Source organism: Myotis nattereri (genome assembly GCF_964212035.1).
Source record: "Myotis nattereri genome assembly, chromosome: 9".
In the NCBI taxonomy this organism is placed as follows: domain Eukaryota; kingdom Metazoa; phylum Chordata; class Mammalia; order Chiroptera; family Vespertilionidae; genus Myotis; species Myotis nattereri.
Genome location: NC_138084.1, coordinates 17,942,177 through 17,966,470, shown reverse-complemented (window position 1 = coordinate 17,966,470; position 24,294 = coordinate 17,942,177). Strand labels below are relative to the sequence as shown.

The 24,294-nt window shown below is 38.7% G+C and overlaps 2 protein-coding genes across 2 annotated transcripts; one reads left to right on the top strand and one right to left on the bottom strand.

The window, feature by feature from the left end:
* Positions 1-1,595: 1,595 nt before the first annotated feature.
* On the bottom strand, positions 1,596-2,525 carry LOC308525227 (olfactory receptor 4C12-like; the record flags this gene model as incomplete). Its single annotated transcript, XM_081100016.1, has 1 exon — positions 1,596-2,525. One exon carries the CDS (start codon positions 2,523-2,525, stop codon positions 1,596-1,598), a length of 930 nt encoding a protein of 309 aa, XP_080956142.1.
* Positions 2,526-14,348: 11,823 nt separating this feature from the next.
* LOC308524756 (uncharacterized protein) lies at positions 14,349-23,175 on the top strand (the record flags this gene model as incomplete). Its single annotated transcript, XM_081099304.1, is given in 7 exon segments — positions 14,349-14,372; positions 14,374-15,362; positions 17,862-17,990; positions 22,056-22,110; positions 22,224-22,328; positions 22,332-22,787; positions 22,789-23,175. Coding segments are annotated over 7 exon segments (2,145 nt in total).
* Positions 23,176-24,294: the final 1,119 nt, after the last annotated feature.

Genomic DNA, 24,294 nt, shown 5'->3' with positions numbered 1-24,294 from the left:
AGGGTGGGACAGCACAGCTGCCAGCACAAGAGCCACCATCCAAGCCCCCATGTGTGACGCCAGAAGCCGCAGGCCTACCGCCAATGATTGGATCCGATCCCAGCCGCAGGCTGGCCCCAGAAGCCCCAGAAGCTGCCCAGAAGCCAGTGGTCAGGGGGAGATGGGGGTCCCCTGCCCAGGCCTGACACCTCTGGCGGAAGCATCAGGCCTGGGCGAGGGACCGATCCAGCGATCAGAGGGTGATGGGGGTTGACACCTATGGCCGAGGCATCAGGCCTGCGCAAGGGTGGAGCTGGTGATCGGAGGGAGATGGGGGTCCCCTGCCCAGGCCTGAGGCCTATGCCTGAGGCATCAGGCCTGGGCCGGGGCGGGGGGTGCCAAGCTGGAGATTGGTGTTATCTACAGAGGAAACACTTTATTGACCGCTCATTGGCTAAGTTCCCTGTATGCCACTGGTAATATTCTTAGTAACTTGGGTAATAAGAATCCAAAAAGGTGATCTAGGGTTTTTCACCACACTCCTGGCGAAAAAAAACGAAGGTCCGCTGCTGGAGGGCTAAGAAATGTCATATCCTGCCCTAGCCGGTTTGGCTCAGTAGATAATGCCTTGGCCTGTCGATGGCAGGGTCTGGGTTCAACTCTGAGCTAGAGCATGTACCTAGGTTGCAGGCTCCTCCCTGGCCAGGGCCCAGGTCAGGGCTCATGCAGGAGGCAACCAATCAAAGTGTTCCTCTCACTTTGATGTTTCTCTCTGTCTTTCCCTGTCTCTTCCACATTCTCTAAAAATCAATGGAAACATATCCTCAGGTGAGGATAAAAAAATAATAAAGAAATTATTATTATATGACAGACACATCTTGAAAATGCTTAAAGAAAGTTGTCATTTTTTCATGGTGAAGGAACTAGAGTCCGTGTTGATGAAAAAACCTTGCTGGCTGCAGTGACTGGCAGTGGCTGCAGCTGCGGGGTGATGGGGCTGGTGCCTTACTCTGATCAGCCCGGTCATCTCCCACAAAGGGAGGCCAGACTGTGGCTTAGGCCCGCTCCCCAAGGGGAGCAGGGAGAAGGCCTAACCTATCACTAGGACATCCACTGAGGGTTCCCAGTAAGTGGGAGGGGGCAGGCTGGGCTGAGGGACACCCCCCGCCCCCAGTGCACGAATTTCGTGCACCGGGCCCCTAGTTCTGGCCCAAAGCAACCTGTTCAATTTGTCCCACAATGAGCAACAACTACACCTTCTCCAAAAGATTGGAATCCCAATGGGAACCAACATCTCAATGTCACATAATAAGATTATTTAAACACCAATTTAATATTCTAAATTTTTGCCTTTTAGCTTCTAAAGATATTTCAAATTTCCAGGTAATTGATAAATACTAGTATTTATTGATTAAGAAGCATTAGCTTATGATGACAAAAGTGTGGAATGTGAGACAGTAAGTCTGGATTCAAGTGCAAGCTTTAACTCTGTGCTTTGGTGGCTAGCTGCATGTATCATCCAACCTCTTCTTAGGTGGATGAATTCATCCATAGGTCTAAGAGGCTTGAGCTAGATTACCTCTATTACTTCTATCTGTAATGCTCAATGATTCCATTTAATCTTTATCTGAAATCACTTTTTTCCTCCAGAGCTTCCTCATAGCATTTTTTACCTCAGCATTTCTGAGTGTGTAGATTAAGGGATTTAACATAGGAGCCACCATAGTATAAAAGACAGCAACAGCTTTATCCACAGGAAGTGTGGTTACTGGGCGAAGATATACAAATATGCAGGGCACAAGGGAGAATATGACCACTGTGATGTGAGAGAGACAGGTAGAGAGGGCTTTGCGCCTCCCCTCCAAGCTGTACTTCTTTAGGGAGCTCAAGATGACCACATAGGAGACCATCAAAAGGAGGAAGGTCAACAAGCAGATGAACCCACTATTGGCAGCAACAAAGAGACCCAGGGTATGAGTGTCCATGCAGACGAGTTTCAACAAAGGGTACAAGTCACACATGAAATGATCTATGACATTGGGGCCACAGAATGGCAGCCAGACTGTGAAGAGGATCTGAATGGTTGCATGGAGAAATCCTCCAGCCCACGCCACTCCCAGCAGGAGAATGCACAGCTTATGGCTCATGATGGTGGCATAGTGCAGAGGTTTGCAAATGGCGACATAGCGATCGTAGGCCATCACCGTCAACAGAATGATCTCAGTAGCACCAAAAATGTGTTCTGCGTAGACTTGAGCCATACAACCATTAAAAGAGATCATTTTCTTTTCATGAAGAGAATCCACAATCATCTTAGGAGCTGAAGAAGAACAATAGATTAGGTCTATCAAGGAAAGGTGGGTCAGGAAGAAGTACATGGGAGAGTTCAGAGCCTGGCTGGTGGTAATGGTAACCACAATGAGCAGGTTGCCTGAGAGTGTCACCATGTATAAGACCAAAAATAACAGAAACACGACTTTCTGCATTTGAGGGTTCTGGGTAAGTCCTGTTAAAATGAATTCAGTCACATTCCTTTTATTCTCCATCTATGTGGTATGCGTGATAAAAACTCCAGGAAGGAATGCTTTACCTTTACAAAAACAAAGGAAGGAAGAAAAAATGAACTTAAACCAGTGATATTGATAGTCAATAAGTCAAATATAAATAATCAACCAGATAAGTTTAATGCAAAATCTATTTCCACTTACTTGATGAGGAATATACATATCATTCAAGTAAACTTCAAGATAGTACTTAAAATTAATTTTGTCAATGATTAATTGTCACTTTTTGCTGGTGCTCAGATTTCTTTATCCTCTATCTCCTTTTTTATTTTAAATTTTATTTTATTTTATTTTTCCATCACCTTTTATCCCTTCTATGCCCTCAATTACCACACTGGCATCCATGTCCATGAACTCTTTTTTTTTTTCTTTTCTCTCTCTCTCCCTCTCTCTCTCTCTTCCTCTCTGTTTATCTCTCTCTCTCTCTCTCTCTCTCTCTATATATATATATATATATATATATATATATATATATATATGCCTAAAATGCAAATTATCCCCACAGGAGTTCGACCAGAAGGCCGATTGCTTGCTATGACATGCGTTGACCACCAGGGCAGTGGGGAACAAAGGAAGGCCCTGGCCGGCAGCCAGTAGCCAAGGAAGGGAGGCTTTGGCCGGTAGCCGGAAAGAAGGCCCTGGCCAGCAGCCGAAAGGCCTCAATTGCAGGCCAGGCCTAGGGACCCTATCCATGCATGAATTTCGTGCACCGGGCCTCTAGTATTTTAATGTATTCATAAAGCACAGAGGCAGTGAAGGGTAAGACAAACTGTTTATGTTACACATGGACAAAGTACATAATGAGGTACATGGGAAGGAAACTTTTTTCAGATAATTTCACAAATATTGCATTGAGAAGCTAGCCTTAGAGTTCCAAGCCCCATGATAGTGGACTCCCTTCTACATCAGCCTCTGCACTGGAGAATCCTTCCAGGGACAAGAACCCTTAAGAAGAAAGCTGAGTACACATCTAATTGCCAACTCTTCTCTAGAGGAGATGGCCCTTGGGAGAACCAACAACCAACTACTGATATGTTTTAATAAATTCCTGAAACTCTGTGCCAAAAATTAGATTTCATTATCAAAACCAGATAAACTTGACTCACTCGTCATCATTATTTCATTTATTACTTCAGTTTCTTGCAAACCTCAAGGTAATTCAAATATATAAAACACTTCTTTACAATTTCATCTGCCTCCTTTTGTCCCACACCACACAGTAATAGCTTGGCCTTATGTCAAAATTGATGTCCTCTGTTAATTGGCAGACTCAAGCACAGGATCAGTTCCTTTTCTGTCCTAGTTCAAAAACCAATAGTGTGCCTATTACCACTCAAACTCTCTAATACCCATATTTTTAAAAAAACAAGAAGTGGAGAAAAGTGTTGATCTAGCAGAATGGCCCTGATCTTTCATAAAAGGGCCCCTGGACTGCAATTAAAAGGCAAAGGACTAAGCAGACAAACTTCTTCCACATGTTCAAACATTTTGAAATGCAAACTTTTATTATAACTCTAAATAGCATGAAGAGATTTACTTTCACACCATGTAGTTCCTATAATGGTAGTTAATTTTTGTGGAGTGTTTGCCATGTGCTAGGCATTATACTAAGTACTTTACATGCATTATCTCACTTAATCTTCACAACAATGCTTTGAGGTTGGTACTCAATTATCTGTTTTAAAGAAAGGAAAACTGTGGTTAGGAGAAGATAAATGATTTGCTCAAAGTCATAATGGTTAAAAAAAAAAAAAAAAAAAAAGCAAAGGAACCTGTATTCAAATCCAGGATGTCTGTCTTTATCTTTAACATAGTATTTCTCCAGTATAAATTCAATTTACTCCTAGAAATCAGCAATGCCAGAGTTTGACAGTGGGTTGGTATCTAACACCATCACCTGTGACCATATGAAATCTGTGGCAGTGCTTTTGTTAACTTGTTAATTAATTTCAGGTTTTACTGGACAAAACCCTTGAATTGCTTTACATTAGAAATCCTTCAGAACTTTTCATTTTATCAACTAATACACTCTTCAGAGATAAGGAAACTGAGACCCAGAGATGTGAAGTCTAATGAAACACAGATAATTGATTAGTCTCAGACCACAATAAGAACACAGATCTTCCAATGTCCAACAAGGTAATTTATCCCCACCCACACACCTTGCATTTCTTAAGATGCCTTAAGACAAGCTGGGTACAAGGGGAAAAAATCACCCTACAGTGACAAAGGGAATTAACTTTCATCTCTTATCTTTAGCAATACCTACATGGACTCTCTAAAATAGGGCTAAGTTCAGGGATGCAGAAAGTCAGTTATATTATTGAAACTACAATCCATTGCAAGAGAAATAAAGTCTTACCTGGTTGAAACAATATCTAATAAAGTTTGAAGAGTTGGAATAAAAAGTGCCCCTCAGCCTGGTATTTGATACAGATTCCCAACCACAGCGGAAGGTACGTTCTTTCCTCACAGATCCTATAAATTAATGCATTCTTCTTATGGATCTCAGTTTTAGGACTGAAGGTTTCCTTTAAGAAACAGAATCCATATGTTATGCTTTTCCTCTGTCCTATGCTAACCTGTCTTGACCACAGTGAATGTCACACATCCTGTCTCAGCTTCACCTCAAATTTTCCTTCTTTATTCTCATTTGCTTCTCATATCTCCTGTCAGTACAAGGTATGGTTTTTCTCCCCTTTTATTCCTGCAAATTATCAGTCAGAGCACTATTTCCAGTAAATAAGTTACTGTACATAAGCCAATCTCTGACCATCCAAACCATCGCACCATATGCCCTACCCCTGGAGGAAATCCTCAGTGGCCCATCCAGCTCCAACCTGAGGATCTACTGTGGTGTCTCCCACTCTAAAGCCTAGAAATTGACTTAGGGATCCATAGAATGTAAATCTATTCCTCATAATATAAATATACCCATATTCAGTGAGGATAACAAATATTTCTGCAAAATACCCTAAAACATCTTAAAGTGATCCCCATCAAATATCAGAAAGTAATGCTTCAATGATTTTAATTATAAAACCATTGGTAGAAAATGGAAATGTAAAACCTGGATTGAAAATCTGCAATTCTGGTTAACTTACCGTAACTGCCTTTGTAGTTAAGGAGAATGTCCAGAGTATTCAAAAATAAGAAGTAGCCATTATATGAAACTGTTCAAATATGATATTATATAATACATATTTCTCAAGACCCTACTGACCACAAAATATTATAGGAAGCAGAGAATATGAAAATGGCACAAATTTATACAAATGGATTGATCCAAGCATTTTCAAAACTCCAATGCCTTAGAAATTCAAGTCAAAAGATAAGAAAATGAGATGTTGAATTTGAAACCCGAAGTCCTCCAGTACTAAGGGAACTTCTGATCTTCAGCACCTAGCTCTACAGTCACAGAACAAGAGACACAAATATTTCTATCTCTTCTTAACCAACTGTCTCTTACTCTGCTCTTCAAATAGGAAAAGAGCTGCTTCTTGAGTGTATAGAGAGGATACTGAGAATGTTAAAGAACCTATCCTTCTACCCAAGGTTTGGCCCTCCCGGGAATTAATTATCTCTGTTTTTCAAAGATTTTTCCTTGGAAACAGGTGTTTGGGAGAATTCCTGTACGAACAACACATCCTCACCTGACTGCTTCTTCTCCCTGCACTTAAACCTATGTAATAACAGCCTATATTCCTGGTCTAGAAGATTATGTGATAAACACCCCTCTTATAAGCCCTTGGGGATCATGAACTGGAACCTGAAGAACTAAGTGCTGTGCAAACAACAACATGGGGTTTCGTGCAGGTTGCATATCCCTGAGGAAATTCCCTCACTGGCTGAGGGCACCAGAGGAGGTTGAGATACTGAGTCAATCTCCCGACTGTGCTACACACACATCAGGGCACATTCTGCCGGGAGGAATCTTTCGACTTGGTATATTTTCAGGCAGAGTGATACTAGAGTGGGAGACCAAGAGAAGGCTAAAGTCCTAGTGCCAACTTGTATGGCATAAACATATAAAAAGGTTGATTTCTATCCCTTTTTGGGGAGAGTCTAGGAATTCCACTGGCCATTCAATGAAAAAAAAAAAAAAAAAAAAAAGCCTTACCTAACCAAACAGATTTCTTCACATTTTCTTCACATATAATACCCTCAGGACAGTGGAGATTTGAAAAGCCAAATATGTTTATTCATCTTGCACACACATACTGAAGCAAGTCCTCTGCAGCCTTAGGAGACAGTGTGGCTTAGGTAACCTATCGTAAGAGTTGAAGCAGCTCTTGTACTTAAACGTATGGCTAGGCAGTGGATGGAGCACCAAGAAAAATAGTAATAATAGCAGTTATCATTACCAAGTATTATGTCTTCTAATGTGGTGTATTTCATTGATTAGTTTTCATATATTAAACCAACCTTGTATCTCTAGGAATCCCACTTGGTCTTGGTATATAACCCTTTTTTATATGCTACTGGATTCAGGTTGCTGGTATTTTATTAAGGATTTCTGTGCCTATATGTATGAGATGTTGGTTGTAGTTTTCTTTTCATGAGGTATCTTTGTCTAATTTGGATAAAAGGGTAATACTGATCTTATATAATGAGTTGGAAAGTGTTCCTTTCTCTCCTATTTTTTGGAAGAGTTTGTGAAGGAATAGTGTTAATTCTTTCTTAAAAGTTTGATAAAATTCACTTTAAACAATTTTTGAAAAGTTTGATCAAATTCACTTCAAAGTGAAGTCATCATGGCCTGGGTTTTCCTGCGTGGTAAGTTTTTTAAATTACTACTACAATATCTTAACATGTTATAAGTATATTTAGATTACCTATTTCATTTGCATCAGTTTCAGTAGTTTAGGTATTACTAAGAATTTGTCTATTTCTTCTATGGTATATAAATTATTGGTATACAACAACTATTCCTAGTATCACCTTATAATCTTTTTTTATTTCTGTAAGATTGTTAGTAATTTCCCCTGTTTCATTCCTGATTTTACTAATTGGAATCTTCCACCTCTCTTTTTATTTTTTGAAATATTTTTTATTGATTTTGAAAGAGAGAGAAACATCTATGTGAGAGCAAAACATCCATTGGCTGCCTCCTGCACGCCCCCTACTGAGGATCAAGACTGGAACCCAGGCATGTGCCCAGACCAGGAATCGAACCAGCAAACTTTCAGTGCATGGTGAAGCATCCATCTTATATATTTTAACCCTGATATTCTGGCTTCTGGCTTTAATAATAAGGAAAATAAGGCTAATCCTATTCCACAGAGGCCGTAAACAATGCCCCAGACAGAGTTGTCAGTGCTGACACCAGGCCAGGCCTTGAGATATGGTCTCATGGCCCCTTGCCAGCACGCAGGCCCACTTTCTCAGAAGGCCCAGAAGTCTCATTCCAAATTTGGGAGACAAAGGACTGGAAAAAGTACAAATAAAGAGAGTTTCCTCCATGTTGGGGGACCCAGAATTTGAAAGACACATTTTTCTCCGGGCCTGCACAGGATTTATCAATAAAATGTAACTCCCTTTCTCTAACGTGGCTTGGCTTTTCTCCGGTCTTCTGCAACAATGGGACAACCAACCAACTGAGCCACACTAGCCAGGGCTCCATCTCGTTTTTTAGTCAATTCAGATAAAATTTTGTCACGTTTGGTGATCTTTTCAAAGAATCTACTATTGGTTTTGATGTTTTTCTGTCCTCTGTTCTCTAATTGTTATATTTCTGCTTGAGTCTTTGTTACTTCCTTCTGTTTGCTTGGTTTTATTTTGCTCTTTTTTCCAATATCTTTATTTTTAATATGTTTTTATTGATTTTACAGAGAGGAAGAGAGAGGGATAGACAGAAACATTGATCAGCTGCCTCCTGCACGTCCCCTGCTAAGGTTAAGCCTGCAACCAAGGTACATGCCCTTGACTAGAATCAAACCCTTGACCCTTCAGTCCATGGGCTGACCCTCTATCCACTGAGCCAAACTGCTTAGGGCTCTTTTTTCTGGTATCTGAATAAGGAAGGTAAGATTATTAATTTGAGATCTTTCTTCTTTTATTGATATAGGCATTTATAGCTATAAATTTAGATGCATCCCATCAGTTATAGTATGCTCTGTTTTCATTTTTATTCATTTTAAAGTATTTTCCACATGACTTCCTTTTGACCCATTGAAATGGCTCTCCTATACGGTCACTGCTGCATGTGGCATCTGTCTGAGGAATGTGTCCTGTCTGTCCTGATGGTAGAACCAAAGCCTCTAAATAATGCACATTTGATCTGAATAGCATCTCCTCCCGCTTCATTCCCTGTGCATGAGACACATCATGAATCAGTGTCTAATGCACCACTATCACATAATTGTTAGATATCAGGCCTAGAAATTATATCAGTTTGTATTTAATCAATTCTCCACCAAATTTTAGCTTTTTTACCTTGATCAAATGATGCTCACAGTGAACATCAATTTCCTTGACCATAAAATAGAATTATTAATTCCTCTCTGAAGGGGATAATGTGAGAATTAGATAAAATACCACACTTAGCAGACTGACGTAAACACAGAATGCTCATTACATGTTAGTTCTCACTGTACCCACATTTTCTTTATCTCATACAACTTTTCAAGGATTCTCAACTTCAGTCATGCTTTTAAGTAAAAAGAAGATCAAACACTCGTAGAAAGACTTCAGAATTATAATGACTTATGAATCAGTATGCAATACTTTAAAACATGCTCTTTCTTCTCTCCTAATTTCGGTATTTGTCCATATTCTACCAATACTTTATCAATATAGACATAAATAGATATACAGTGGGCCCTTGACTTACGAGTGTCCTGACTAACGAGTTTTTCGAGATATGAGCCGTCTCTTTGCCGATTTTTTGCTTTGAGTTGCGAGCTAAAATTCAGGTTACGAGTCAGCTTCAGATACCCCACCGCTAGTTGGCGCAGTGAACGTCACAGTGAACGCCACAACATCAGCCCAGCATCACGTGTCTCACTCATTCACTGTTGATTTGACATATGAGTAATTTGAGTTACGAGCTCCGTCATGGAACGAATTAAACTCGTAAGTCAAGGGCCCACTGTAGATATAGATATAGTGATAGAGATAGGTATATAGGTATATAGGTATATAGGTATATAGGTATATAGGTATATGGGTATATGGGTATATGGGTATATAGGTATATAGGTATATAGATATATCGGTATATAGATATAGGAAGAGAGAGAAAGAGAGAGAGAGAGAGAGAGAGAGAGAGAGAGAGAGAGAGAGAGAGATGAATTGAGACAACCTACCAAAAATCTGAATTGGTCACACCATGAGCTCTGATTTCCTATAACAGACATGACAACAAACCTTGAGCTTTTACTCTATGCCAGCCACTAATCTAAGCACGTTATGTTTTATCTCACAGAACCTCCATTAGATACCCTTATCACACACTTTTTATAGATGTGAGAATTCAGGTATAAAGAGTTTGAGGAATTGCCCAAGATAATACAACAATAAAAGTACCAGCAAAACTCTTACTCTTTAGCTTGATTCAAAATTTATTATTAAAGAGCAGTTTCTCTCGCCTCCATGTTTTCTAGCCTCAGGACATTGACCATAGAACAGCGGTTTTGCACTGCCTACGAGGTTTTCACGTTACTTTGCACAATCTTCCCTATAACTCTGAGACAGGTGTTACTAACACTGTTTAAGATACCCTGGCTGGCTCATGCACCCATTGATGACTAGAGCATTCTGTGCCTTAGGTCCCAGATTCTAGAATCACTTCCTAAACACAATTGTAGAGAGCTGCTAACACAACCCAGCTGGCTCTCCCTGCCCCGGTGGTCACACATGCCATGGCCACAAGAGAGAAAGTATAAACTGATTTGGTTGAAGCTGCTAATTCTAGTCCTCTGGGAGTTGAGAGGTAAAAGCCATCTTAACTCCTTGCACTTGAGTAATACCCATTTAAATATTTCCCTGAAACCACATGTGAAAATGTTTATAAGGAAAACCCAAGAAGACCACATAAGCATAACCAGCCCTAGATCACAGAAGCTGTTTGGTTCTGAGTTTCCAACCCATTTAGGTCCAGACTCCTGGATCAAAGGAGTTACCTCCTGGCTGAGTGCAGGCTGAAAAAAGCAGGCTGAAAAGAGCTGAGTTCAGGGTCCTGCTACTCAAGGCAACTTTCATTTGTTGCTTGATTTACAGGTGCTTACAATCCCTAACTTTTCTGCTATTACATAGTCTGATATTTCTGGGGCTTTAAATCAGGCTAGATCTCAAATCGAATGCCTAGCTATAATAATAGAAGCATAATGTGCTAATTAGACCAGACAGCCGAATGACCTTCTAGACATCCTTCCGTACAACCTTCCGGACAAAGCTGGGGCTGCGAGGGCCAAGGCAAGTGCTGCAGCTGCGAGGGCCAAGCTCCTTGCATGAATTTCGTGCATCAGGCCTCTAGTTATAATATAGTTCATCTGATCACCAAGAAAGACTGGCAAGAGAGTGAAAGGTGGCTTGGAGAGATGTCCTCTAACAGTTAGGTATTTTTCCCATCAATTTCTTTTGAAACCTAAACTTTGGAAGCTGTCTGACTAAAGAAATTCATTATCTGAGCTGGGATACTGTGCCTCACACTCACAGGATGGTGTGAACCTATAAAACAGAACTTAACCCAGGCCCATAAACTCAGGATCACTTAGGAAGTCACAGCAATTGTTTTCAGGTCATTAAGTGAGGAGGGGAAACATTATACTTAAGATAAAAATGGATGAACCTGCAGAGCAGTCATTAGCAATGGGTCAGTGATTGCTACCTCCATGCAAAGTGTGCTCTACAAATAAGATGCCTTGTTATTGAATGGATCTGTTACTTCAATCCCAAATGCATTCTGAGAGGTAGGTACAGTCTGTGATTCCCTGTTTTTTATATTGAATTTATTGGGGTGACATTGGTTAATAAAATTATATAGGTTTCAGGTGTACAATCCTATAATACATCATCTGTATGTTGTATTATGTGTTCACCACCCCAAGTCAAGTCTCCTTCCATTACCATTTATCCTCACTGTACCCTCTCCTACCTCCCCCCACCCCCCTTCCCCTCTGGTTAATCATCATGCTGCTGCTGTCTGTGTCTATGAGTTGTTTGGGGAGTTTGTTTGTTTGTTTGTTTGTTTGTGGAAAGTGTTGTGTTGTTGGGGTGTTTTGTGCGTGATTTTTTCTTAATCCCTTCACCTTTTTCACCCAGCCCTACCACCCTCCTCCCCTATGGTGATTCTACTGTCAATGATTTTTATGAAACTGGCATTCTTGGTCTACTAAGAAATCAGTCAGGATATTATGGACCAAGACTTAAGATAAGCAAATAAAATTTATATCATTAAATTATTTGACTTACTATAAAAGTAATATATTTCTTTGTAGAAAACTTGGATCAGAACATTTTTAAAAGAATACAAAAATCATCCTTAACCCACAATTCCAATAAGCACTATTAGTCGTTAGTGTACTTTTTTCAAATACTTTTCTATGTATAACTGTTATTTTGGACAATTTAGATCATAACTTATAAACTGTTTATAATTTATGTTTGCCACTCAATATTATATTGGAAGACTCTTTCCACACCATTCATTCTTGCAAATAAATTTAATGTCCACCTGATATTTTAAAACTATAATTCATTAGTTGTTCCTCTTTACATAGACAACTGAAATGCTTTCAGTTTTACACTATCATAAAAATATATTGTGAAATACAACCTGTAAGCATAATTTTTGTTTATATTTTTATCTCTAATAGATTCCTAAGAGTAAGGAGTACTGGACCAAAGGACATGACCAGTTATAAAGCCCTTATTGTGTACAATCAGACTTCTTTCCAGAATATTCTATATCAATACACACTCACCAGCACTGGGTAATATAATTGTCATAAATCTTTGCCAATTTTTCAGTTAGAAGTATGTCACTATTTTTAAATTGTATTTCTTTGATGACTTATGAAATAGAGGAATTTTTAGATATCTAATGTTTTATCTGAGAATTATCTTTTTATTTCCCCTATTTTAATACTGGTGTGTATAGATCCTTTTTTGTAAAAATAATTCTACAATAATGATGATCTGTTATACTTGTTGCAAGTACTTTTCCAGTGTGTTACATATTTTTATATAGTTGATCCCATTAGTTTTATCTCGTGTTTATACCAGTGCATTTCACTTAAAATGCTCTTTCTCCATCAAGAGATTAGATACATATATTTACTTTTTTGTTTTTCTGTTTTTAAACAGATCTATGTTTTATTTGAAGGCTTCAACACACAGTACTTGGGTTTTTTCTTTCTCTCTCTCTCTTTTGATGATGGCATGAGGAGAAAAGACTTTATTTGAAAACGTCCCATTCAAATATTTAAAAATATTTTATGAACTATGCATGATATTATTTTAATTATTATTTTTAAATGGGGTTCTTTTGCAATTTGATTATACTTGCTTCTTCTTGATTTTATCTATGCTCATCAGTTTTATTTGATATTTTTGAGTTGAATATTTAGTTCATTTATTCTCTGTTTATCTTTGTTTCTTAATATAACAGTAAAATATTTCAAGAATAAGAATAATGATATGTGGGAAATTCATTTTTATTATTTCATCAAAAATTTAGAGTGTGTGAAGAGCTCTATGTTTTACCTTTAGGATAAAACTTTGGCTTATGTAATAATGATATACTTTAGTACCTCTGTGCCATTTATTTTTCCTATTTTATATATGAGAAAGTTTAGGCACAGTTGACTAAGATTTATACACAACTTCACATGGCTACTAATCAGTGCAAACAGAATGAAAAACAGTCTAGATATAAAGAATATACTCTGTCCAACAAATTATGATGCTTGTGTTTCCTCTTCACTTTAAAAGTAGCTGTTTTGTAGTAGATCCTGAGAATTTCTCCTAGTCTTCCTTAAATTGAGTTTTGATTTGCAAAATGACCCTGAAACCTAAACATGACAGAAGTTCTCTAAACAGTGAATTCTAAAGTTTCCAATAAATCTGGGGAACTTCGCACTGCATCATGCTGTCTGCTTCATTCTCTTCAAAATGTTCTTCTTTCTCCCTGTTTGATTATATCCTTAGATAGTTGTGTTTAAATGTAGTATAAGCTCACAATCTGCCAGATATATCTTACTGGAGCCTCAAACAGTCACTCAGTTCTGTTTTTCTGGAACATGACTATATCATTTCTAATATCTAATTGAATTCACTTTAATATCTAATTGCATTCACCCTGAAACAAATTAAAGATAGTAAGGATAATGAACTCTGACTTTTATCCTCATCAGCACAAGTGACAAGAAAAGAGACATGTGGAAATAGACTCTTGAATTCAAGCCTCTGCTCCTTTATGGGTCTTCTCTTTATTCCTTTTCTGTATGGGGTAAAACACTATGGCAATTGTTGGGAGAATAGCCATCTGTGTACAATTACAGGAAAGATGTCTGGAAAACCAGCAGTCATAATACTGTGTTTATGTATATGAGTGGAATGAGTGAGTGAGTGAGTGAGTGAGTGAGAGAAAGGAAGGAGGAAAGGGGAGAGGGAAGGAGAGAAAGAAAGGAAGCGCTATGTATTCATTACATGACTAATACATAGCAAAAGTCTTGGGTTTATCTGCTTGGGGTTTCCATCAGTCTTACAGAAAACAATCCTGACAGAAGGTATTTGCTTGATCAAAATGTATCTGCCACAACTGCAATCCCTGTGCTGTTCACAGATAAGTCAATTATCCAAATGCTAGAGTGGCCTCATGGAGCGAAGGAACAACGTGACAGAATTCATCCTGCTTGGCCTGACACAGAACCCCGATGTGCAGAAACTCTTGCTGGCTGTGTTCACAGTGATCTACTTCCTCACCGTGGCAGGCAACCTCCTCATTGTAGTGACAATCACCACCAGCCGAGCCTTGGGCTCCCCCATGTATTTTTTCCTTTCTTTCTTGTCCTTTGTAGATGGCTGCTGCTCTTCTGCCATGCTCCCCAAAATGATATTTGACTTACTCACTGAAAAGAAAACTATCTCCTTCAAAGGGTGCCTGACTCAGCTCTTTGCTGAACATTTCTTTGGGGGAGTTGAGATCATCCTGCTCACAGTCATGGCCTATGACCGCTATGTGGCCATCTGCAAGCCCCTGCACTACACAATAACAATGAACAGGCAAGTGTGTGGCCTCCTGGTGGCCGTGGCCTGGGCCGGAGGATTTCTTCATGCTCTGATTCAAATTCTTTTTATAGTCTGGTTACCCTTCTGTGGCCCCAATGTCATTGACCATTTCATCTGTGATCTTTTCCCTCTGCTAAAACTCTCCTGTTCTGATACTCACATCTTTGGACTTTTTGTTGCTGCCAACAGTGGACTGATGAGTATGTTAATTTTTTCTATTCTTATCACCTCTTATGTCCACATCCTTTGCTCCCTAAGAACTCACAGTGCTGAAGGTCGGCAGAAGGCTCTCTCCACCTGCACCTCCCATGTTACTGTAGTTGTCCTGTTCTTTGCACCCTGTATATTTGTGTACCTTCGGCCCATGATCACCTTCCCCAGTGATAAAGTGGTGGCTCTGTTTTATACTACGATAACACCCATGTTTAACCCTTTAATCTACACCCTCAGGAACTCAGAGATGAAAAATGCGATGAGGAAGCTCTGGAGCCAAAAACTAATAGAGAAAATCGAAATAAAATCTGTTCATATTTTAAGAACAAGTGTGACTAATAGAAAGGATAATGGTCTTGAAGTCAAAATAATGTGAACTTAAGTAGATTTTGTTCCCCTTGCTTTCTATAAAATCTTCAATGGTTTCTCTTTCATAAAATATCAATATTTGATTAAATGATGACCAAAGTTCCCTACAATTAGAAACTTCTTTGTATTTATGAATTATTGCTCAAAGGGACATTGCTAATCAACATAAAAATGTCACATGTATAGAAAATCTCTGAATTTGTGTATCCTGTAGAACAATTCTCTGTAAATCTTCAGGTATAGATAATGTAACCAACAGGCTAAGTAATTAAAATATTTAAACAAATAGGCCTGATGGATATTTTGTTGAAAATGCTTAGTTTTAATCCCAACTACTGTAGTCAAAGTAGATTTATTATTGTAAGAGATAAGGATCAACCAAAAATGAATGGGTTTTGAGGAATGAGAGGGTGTCATTAAGGCAGGACTCATTCCAAAATTAATGCTTCTGTGTTACACAATTCCAGATAGCACCATTTACATTGTAATATGGGCTCTTTCCAAAATAAATTATTTTTCTGCCCAAAGCCATAGAGGGATATAAAATTCTTCCAAGTACATTCAGAGAGCAATCTTGCACAAGATTTGACAGGCAGAAAATAATTTATGTAGCCCTTTTTTCTCAAAGACATCCTATATACCACTTCACCTCCAAAGTAGTTTTTTATTGAATGAATTTGTGCCTTAGCTAATAGGAACAAAAGTATCTGGTACAAATGAGAGAGTTGATAATAGCTGAATAATCAAGACACATTCAAATTTGAATAGAAAATTTCTATACAACAAAGGAAACAATTTAGTGGGTGAAAAGACTGCCTATAGAATGGGGAAAACTATTTGCAAACCATACATTTGGTAAGGGGTTAATATCCACAATGTATAAAGAATGCATATAACTCAAGAGCAAAAATAGCCCAACTTAAAAAAGGACTTGAATGGACATTACTACAAAGAAGATATACAAATAACCAACAAGCAAATGAAAAGATGCTCAAGGTCACTAATCAGAGGGAAATTCAAATCAAAACCACAATGATATATCACCTCACATCTGTTAAAATGGCTATAATCAAAAAGACAAAGAGCTAAGTATTGATAAGGATATGAAGAAAAGAGACCCCTTGTGCTCTGCTAGTAGGAATGTAAATTGATGCAGCCACTATGGAAAACAGGATGGAGGTTCCTCAAAAAATTAAAAATGAAACTTCCATGTGATCCTGTCATCCCACTCCTGGGTATTTATCCAAAAATACTGAAATCAGTATTTCCAAGGGATTATTTGTACTCCTATGTTCATTTCAGCATATGCACAATAGCCAAGATGTGGAAACAACCTAAAAGTTCATTGACAGATACATGGGTTGTTTTTTTTTAATGTGGTACATAGACTATTATTCAGCCTTTAAAAAGAAGGAAACCCTGCCATTTGTGACAACATGGACGAACCTTGAGGTCATTATTCTCAATAAAATAAGCCAGTGAGAGAAAAACAAAATGAACTAACAAGCAAAATAGGGACAGACTCATAGAGTGGGGTGGTGAGGGGGTTGAAGGCCTGAGTGGGAAGGGGGTGGAAGGATTGAGCAAAAAAAGAGAAAAAACTCATGGGCCGGCTCGGGTGGCTCAGGGATTAAGCATAGACCTATGAACCAGTAGGTCATGGTTCGATTCGATTCTCAATTCCCAGTCAGGGCGCATGCCCGGGTTGCAGGGTTGTGGGCTCAATCCCCAGTTGGGGGGGGTGGGGGATGTAGGAGGCAGCCAGTCAATGGTTCTCTCTCATCATTTATGTTTCTATCTCTCTCTCCCTTCTTCTTCCTCTCTGAAATTAATATAAATATTTTTTAAAAGAGAGAAAAAACTTATGGACACAGACAACAGTGTGGTGACTGGCAGGGGAGATTGGAATTAGGGAAAAGTGGAGGAAGGCACAGGGGGGATAAATGATGATGACCAGAGACTTGACTTGGGGTGGTGAATACATAATACAGTATACAGATATGTGGAATTGTACACCGAAAACCTGTATAATTTTGTTAACCAGTGTCACCCAATAAATTCAATAGAAAAGGAAAAAATGACAAGGCATCATTTACCCCCCCAAAAAGGAAAGAAAACAAATATTGCATAATTCCACTTACATGACGTATCTAACTCATAGAAGCAGAAAATAATAATATTGGTTTCCAGGGGCTGATGGAAGGAGGTGGAAGAATGAGCAGTAATTGTTTAATGGATATAGAGTTTCATGTTGGGAAGATGAAAACATTTTGGAGATGGTTGGTGGTGGTGTTCACAGCAATTTGTGCACTTAAAAATGTTTGAAATAGTACATTTTTGTTATATATTATTTACCACAATAACAAAATACTGGGGAAGAGGGACAGTCTGAGTGAGTTGGTAGCAAACAGGAGCAAACTTGTTAATTCCTGAGGATAAAACTAAAGGCATTGCTTCTGTTTCTGGTTCTGGACTTCAGGAGTGTGTCAATTTGGTTTAAAGGTACAAGTTGATAACAAAGAAAGGTGATTCTGTGCTGGACTGCAGCCAGCTCTTCATCACCTCAGAATCAGAGAGAAAGAAGATTGTAGTGGAGCTTCCTTTTGATAGCGTTTCCATTCTCTACCTCTGGTATGTTGTCTTTATACAAGAGTGCTTGGTTGGATGTTTTTTTCCCCCCGGCATAGTAATGTGAAAACATCGTACTCTACTGTATTTCCCCAAGCTGCTCTCCCTGTGGGGCACAGAGAAAAGCCACATTCCCCCGAATACATCTTGAGACTGTCATTTAGGTATTCATCCCAAAGGAAGTAGATATAGCTATGACTTGTATATCACTTAATCTTTGGCAGCTAAGAATCCTGCCATCTAAGGCTTCTCAGTCAGTCACTAATAAGAATGTCACTATTTCCCAGGTTTACCTGGCACATAACCTTGAAGAGACTAGCATTTCTATTCTTGGAGCAACCATATCATTCAGAACAGTCATGTTTCCAGGGAGAAATCCACCCTCTGAATTCCGACCTAGGCCTAACAACACCGCATATCCCATGCCAGGTTCTCACCAATGTCAAAATGAGCAACAGAGCCCTATAATGAGCTTTCCGACTTCCTGTACCCAGTCCCAACCTAAAATAGAGCCAGAGACACAAGTCTAACCAAAGCTCAACTTCATTTCTAAAACTGGCCTCCAATGAGATTTGTGGGTACCAAGTGGGAGTAAATGAAAGACTTTGTTTAAAGCTTCAAGATATATTTCAACAGAACCAATTACTAATTCTCTGAGGACTAGAGAGGTCAATGCAACAAGTCCTGCACTTCTTGCAAGCTTATTTAAACATTTCTCTAGAGTCAGTGAAGAAATAATTGCAAAAAAAGGACATTTAAGTAAATGACAGCAGCAGAGCCATGTACCAACAATCTGAAGATTAGTATGGGAAACATTGTCCCAAGCTTTGGGGGTTAGAAGGAAGGCTTAAATCAGGAATAAAAAGAATTCTCTCTAGATTGCTCATGACCTAGTTGGGAAACCAAAATTTAAGACAACTGATTTGAGAAATCATTGTCCAATCAAGTTTATTTGATTCACTTAAACATTTTATAGTTTCATATACCAGTTTTTCCTAATTTAAAGAATTTTTTATTGCTCCCACTATTTTTAATTTAGATTGAATATAGTTCTAAATATCTGAAAATATATATATTAAAGATGTAGTTATACATACATAGGAAGCCAAGAAAGTGGGGAAATTAAATTCTTGAACTACTCAAGTTTCCAAACTGAAAAAGCTCATTTTCTGAGTGATCTTGGTCATACTGATAATGTGAACCAAAATAAACTAAAATGCCCAAGATTAAGAGAATTGCCTAGAGCAGTGGTTGGCAAACTGCGGCTCATGAGCCACATACGGCTCTTTGGCCCCTTGAGTGTGGCCACGAAGTTTCAATCGCACTGTATGAGCGTGCCCGCATGTGGTATTTTGTGGAAGAGCCACACTCAAGGGGCCGCAGTTTGCCGACCACTGGTCTAGAGAGATAAGGATTCCAGTGTCAGGCTGGTTAGCTCATGGAGTCTATTTGCAGATATGTGGCACATGCCATGAGGGGAAGAAAGCAATGATGGAGCTAAATTTGCAAACGGAGGAACTCACAATCAACTAGATCCAGGTTAGTGATAACTACATCCTTTTCTCCAAATTTTAAGCAGATTGACTTCACTTAGTTTATTTTCACTGAGTAGTTTTTGTACTTAGAGTGTGAATTGAAGATGAATCTTTTTCTCTAAAAATGAAATTGGGCACAATGATATGAAACTATCAATCAAAAGTACTGTCTGTACTACTGCCAGATAAGACACTGCTGAGAACTACTGAAGCCATTTATACAGCATTATGGTTAACATTTATGTCTCACTAAGTTGATGGATTCTGCAGGTTTCTGTTTTAATAACTTGAAATTCTCTTCTTTATGACTTCCCTGTTGCCACAATGAAGTCAGAATTTGTGAATTAAATCTATTAAGAATGATTAACCATATAGTCAATATCTGTAGGAGTCATAGATAGAGAAGAAACAACTCAGAGACTTGGCATTCCTAAAAACTAAACATACCTTTCCTCTCCTTTATGGAAGCTCAGAGGTTATGATGCTGACATAGGAAAAATATGTGGTTATGTGTTTTGGCAGAAACTAGAGAAAGGAGAGAGAGGGGGAGAAAGAATAAAATACCTTTATGGTCTTTTCTATCAACAACCTGTACTCATTCTAGAAAACCCATGCATAGATCATTCCCAGAAAAAAAGAATGTATTTTTGTATATGTTCAATATTTCCACCAGTTAGCAATGAAAACTTCAAGTTCATCCTAATTAATTACACATGCCAAAAGCAAAAAAAAAAAAAAGTGTATTATTTTAAGTGAGCCTATTATTTCTGTCATGTCAAAAGGAAACTTCATGCTCATTTAAATCCATTTGTAAAATATAAGTAGTATAATATATCCAATCCAGGGCATTATTCTATATTTGATGAAAGACTAATTAAAGTATTAAAAACTTTTCAGGGAAATTTGCACCACTTACATGTCCACTTTTAATGGTGTGGAAAGAGTCAGCATGAAAGAGTCATGCTAAGCCAGACACAGCAACTGGGGCTGTTGAGTGAATGCTGCTCAATGAGCTGTTATAAAGATAGTTCCTTTGCATTTTGAAGGAAAAAGACTTCATCTGAAGCTCTGGCTCTCTATGTACATGTGCAATCATTTGGCAGAAATAACAGCTCACAACACATTTGATATAGATATAGTAAGGCTTGGTACTTTCATATCTGATACACAGTCGACTTTTTTCCTATTCAGTTATTTGTAGGCTTATTTCTGAATGGATCCATGCAGATTTTTTAATTTATTTATCTTTTGCCGGGAGCCGGTCCATCCTTGCTGTTTCAAAGGACCTGGCATATATGGCATACTGTTCTTAATATGTTTGCTCACCTTCTAGGCACTATGTGTTTTAACCAAGGTCTCTGAGAAAGGTTGTTTCCCCAGGTAGGGATTTTCCCCTGAAGTTAGGGAGGGAATAAAACCTCTTAACTAAGTGCCAGGTGGGTAATTAATCACTTTAACTATGAACAATCATGCTTAAGCTACATAATCTTTACTCCCTGGAATGGAGATAAGAAACACCCTAACCTTTGTAATAGAGATTGATAGGATTGAATCAACTGGTATAAATACAGATGTAACAAGACAGCAAGAGACAGAGAGAGAGACAGAACCTAGGCACAGAACCTACACAGAACGTTCTCTAGGGACAGAAGAACTTCGCTGGAGAGAACATGGCAAAAGATCCTGGACAGAAACTGGCCTCAGAAGCTAGAGACAGAACCTAGCGAGAGAACATGGCAAAAGATCCTGGACTGAACCTGACTACAGAAATTGGCAAGAGAACCTGACTAGAACCTGGCTACAGAACCTGGCTACAGAACCTGGCTTGAGAACCTGGACAGAACCTGGCTGGAGAACCTAGCGAGGGAACTTGGCTACAGAACCTGGCTGGAGAACCTGGAGAACCTAGCAAGACAACATGGACACAGAACCTGGCTGGAGATCCAGAGCAGAACCTCTCTGGAGATCCAGACCAGAACTTGTCTGGAGATCCTGGCTAGAGATCCTGGCTAGGCTGCTGATCAACTGAACGCTGTCTCCGTGTCATTCCTTCTTCGCCAACTCCGTCCACACCTTTGGGGACCCCTGGACCCGCTGGGGTTGGACCCCGGCAATCTTTATTGTTGAAAGTATTACAGATGTTCCCTTTTCTTCCCCATTGGCCCCCTCCACCTCCTGCCTACACCCACAGCCAGGCTTTCACTGCACTATTGTCTGTGTCCATGGGTTATGCATATTTGCATACAATTCTTTGGATAATCTCTTACTGCCCCTCCTCCTCCCTTCCTCCTGAGATTCCTATCTGTAAAAGAATATTATGTTCACATAACCTATATGTATTCATGCCAATAGATAAGTATACCTTCAAAATAATTGTTACTAATGAGATGTCCCCAAAAGAGAAAGAAAGCCATCTATGAGACTTTTAGAGCTACAAAGAAAGTTTGGAAGTCAACTACAAATCAACATTTACAATAACACCTTGCTTTTATTGTGGTGTTTGTAAGGTATTGTTACTATTTAATTAATACAGGATAAAATTTAACCTACTTCCATTCTTCTGTATAGCTATCTACAAAATGACAGAGGTGAGTAGAAGGGGTACTTCCATCAATTCCAAAGACCAGGTCTAAAGAAGTGATAGACTATTTTAGTACTGAATTTAAAATATCATCATTCAGAAATACCGTGATCTTTCCAGATGGACCAAGCTGAATCGATGAAAAGGACAAGCAATGTAACAGAATTCATCCTACTGGGCCTGACCCAGAATCCAGAACTGCAGAAAATCTTATTTGTTGTGTTTTAAATCATCTACTTGACCACACTGACAGGTAACCTGCTCATCTCCATCACCATCTTCATCATTCCAGCCCTGAGTTCGCCCATGTACTTTTTTCTGTCCTATTTGTCCATTTTAGATGGTTTCTACTCTTCTTCCATAGCACCCAAAACGATCTCTGACTTGATCTCTGAAAAGAACACCATATGCTTCAATGCTTGCATGACTCAGCTCTTTGCTGAACACTTCTTTGCTGGAGCTGAGATCATCTTGTTAATTGCCATGGCCTATGACCGCTATGTAGCCATCTGCAAGGCCTTGCACTGTATGACTCTCAGGAGCCAGCCTGTGTGTGATTTTCTCGTGGGAATGGCTGGAGTTTTAGGGCTTCTTCATGGAGGGATCCAGGTTTTGTTCATAGTCCAGTTACCATTCTGTGGCCCTAATGTCATCGACCATTTTATGTGCGATTTAATACCTCTCTCTCCTGGAGCTAGCCCGCACAGACACTCACACTTTGAAGCCCCTAATTACTGCCAACAGTGGGTCACTGTGCTTGCTTGTTTTTTCTATGCTGGTTGCTTCCTGTATTATCATCCTGTGCTCCCTCAGGACTCACAGCTCTAAAGGGCGTCACAAAGCCCTGTCTACATGTGACTCTCATGTCACTGTTGTCTTCTTATTCTTTGTACCTTGTTCATTCCTGTACCTGAGACCTTTAACCTCCTTCCCCATTGACAAAGCCGTGACTGTGTTTTGCACCATAGTAACTCCCATGTTGAACCCTTTAATCTACACCTTCAGAAATGCAGAAGTAAAAAATGTCATGAAGAAGTTCTGGGAGCAAATAATGAATACTGATAATGAATAAACCTTGTGATTGGAATATTTAAGCCAAAAAAAATCTTGTGATATTCTGTAGATATTTATTCCCTTTCTTAGTTGATTAAACTTGGGACAGTCAATTATCCTGTTTGGACCATTTTTCCTCAGGAGCCCACATGTTGTGGGCAGGGCTGACATATCTCTGTTAAGGCATAGTCAGCACAAAGCTTAGAGCCCAAAATAGTGATGCTGACATGTCTCATGCTCTTGGGACTTTTATCAGGTTAGATATCACTATATATGAAGGCCTTTGAAAAATAGATGCTCTGCCATAATTTCTTATGGGTAACCATCTTGTAAATATATGCAAGCAATTGTATGTTTAAAAAATCAAATTTAACAATCTAATTGTAGTTCCCAAGAAAGATAGAATGAAATAGGATAATGTAAAAATAAAGATGATGATGATATAATGATGATTGCTAATGTTTGCTGAGCACGTTCTGTGAATAAAATCATGACCTAAGTACTTATTTTGTATGTTTTGAGGCAGCAAATTTCTGATATTAATTTCTTTCTGTCCTTAATTCATTTGTAAGTTAGTTGGGCCATTGTTAATCATGATTCTGACAACCAAAAACAAGGGCAAAAAAAATGTTTGTAATAAAAATAAAAAATACGCACACACTCACACACACACACACACACACACACACACAAAGTGCAATGGGATCAGTCCTTTATGCTATCTGAGGTTGTGACTGTACTGAAAATAAAGGCACTTTTCAAATTTCAACTAAAGTAAATATGCTTTTCTAGAAAGTCCCACAATAAAATTCTGTCAAGCTGGCAAAAATGCTATTTTTAAGCAAGCCTCATCATGATCTCATATTTCTTAGCTGAAAAAAAAATTAGCTTAATTATATTTTTACTATCTAACAGCAGAAATGAATAAGTATAGAATTGAAAGTCTCATTTATATGTAGTGATTATTAATTAGACTTAAGCATGTGACAAAGTGAAAGAAGACAATATTTATTTTTCCCAAGAACTCAGCAACAGTTGTTTTTGCTAGATATAGAATTAGGGGATCAAACCATTATTTCCTGATGATCTCCTGAATTTATTGACTATTGAAGACTAATTTTTAGTACTTCCAGTTTTT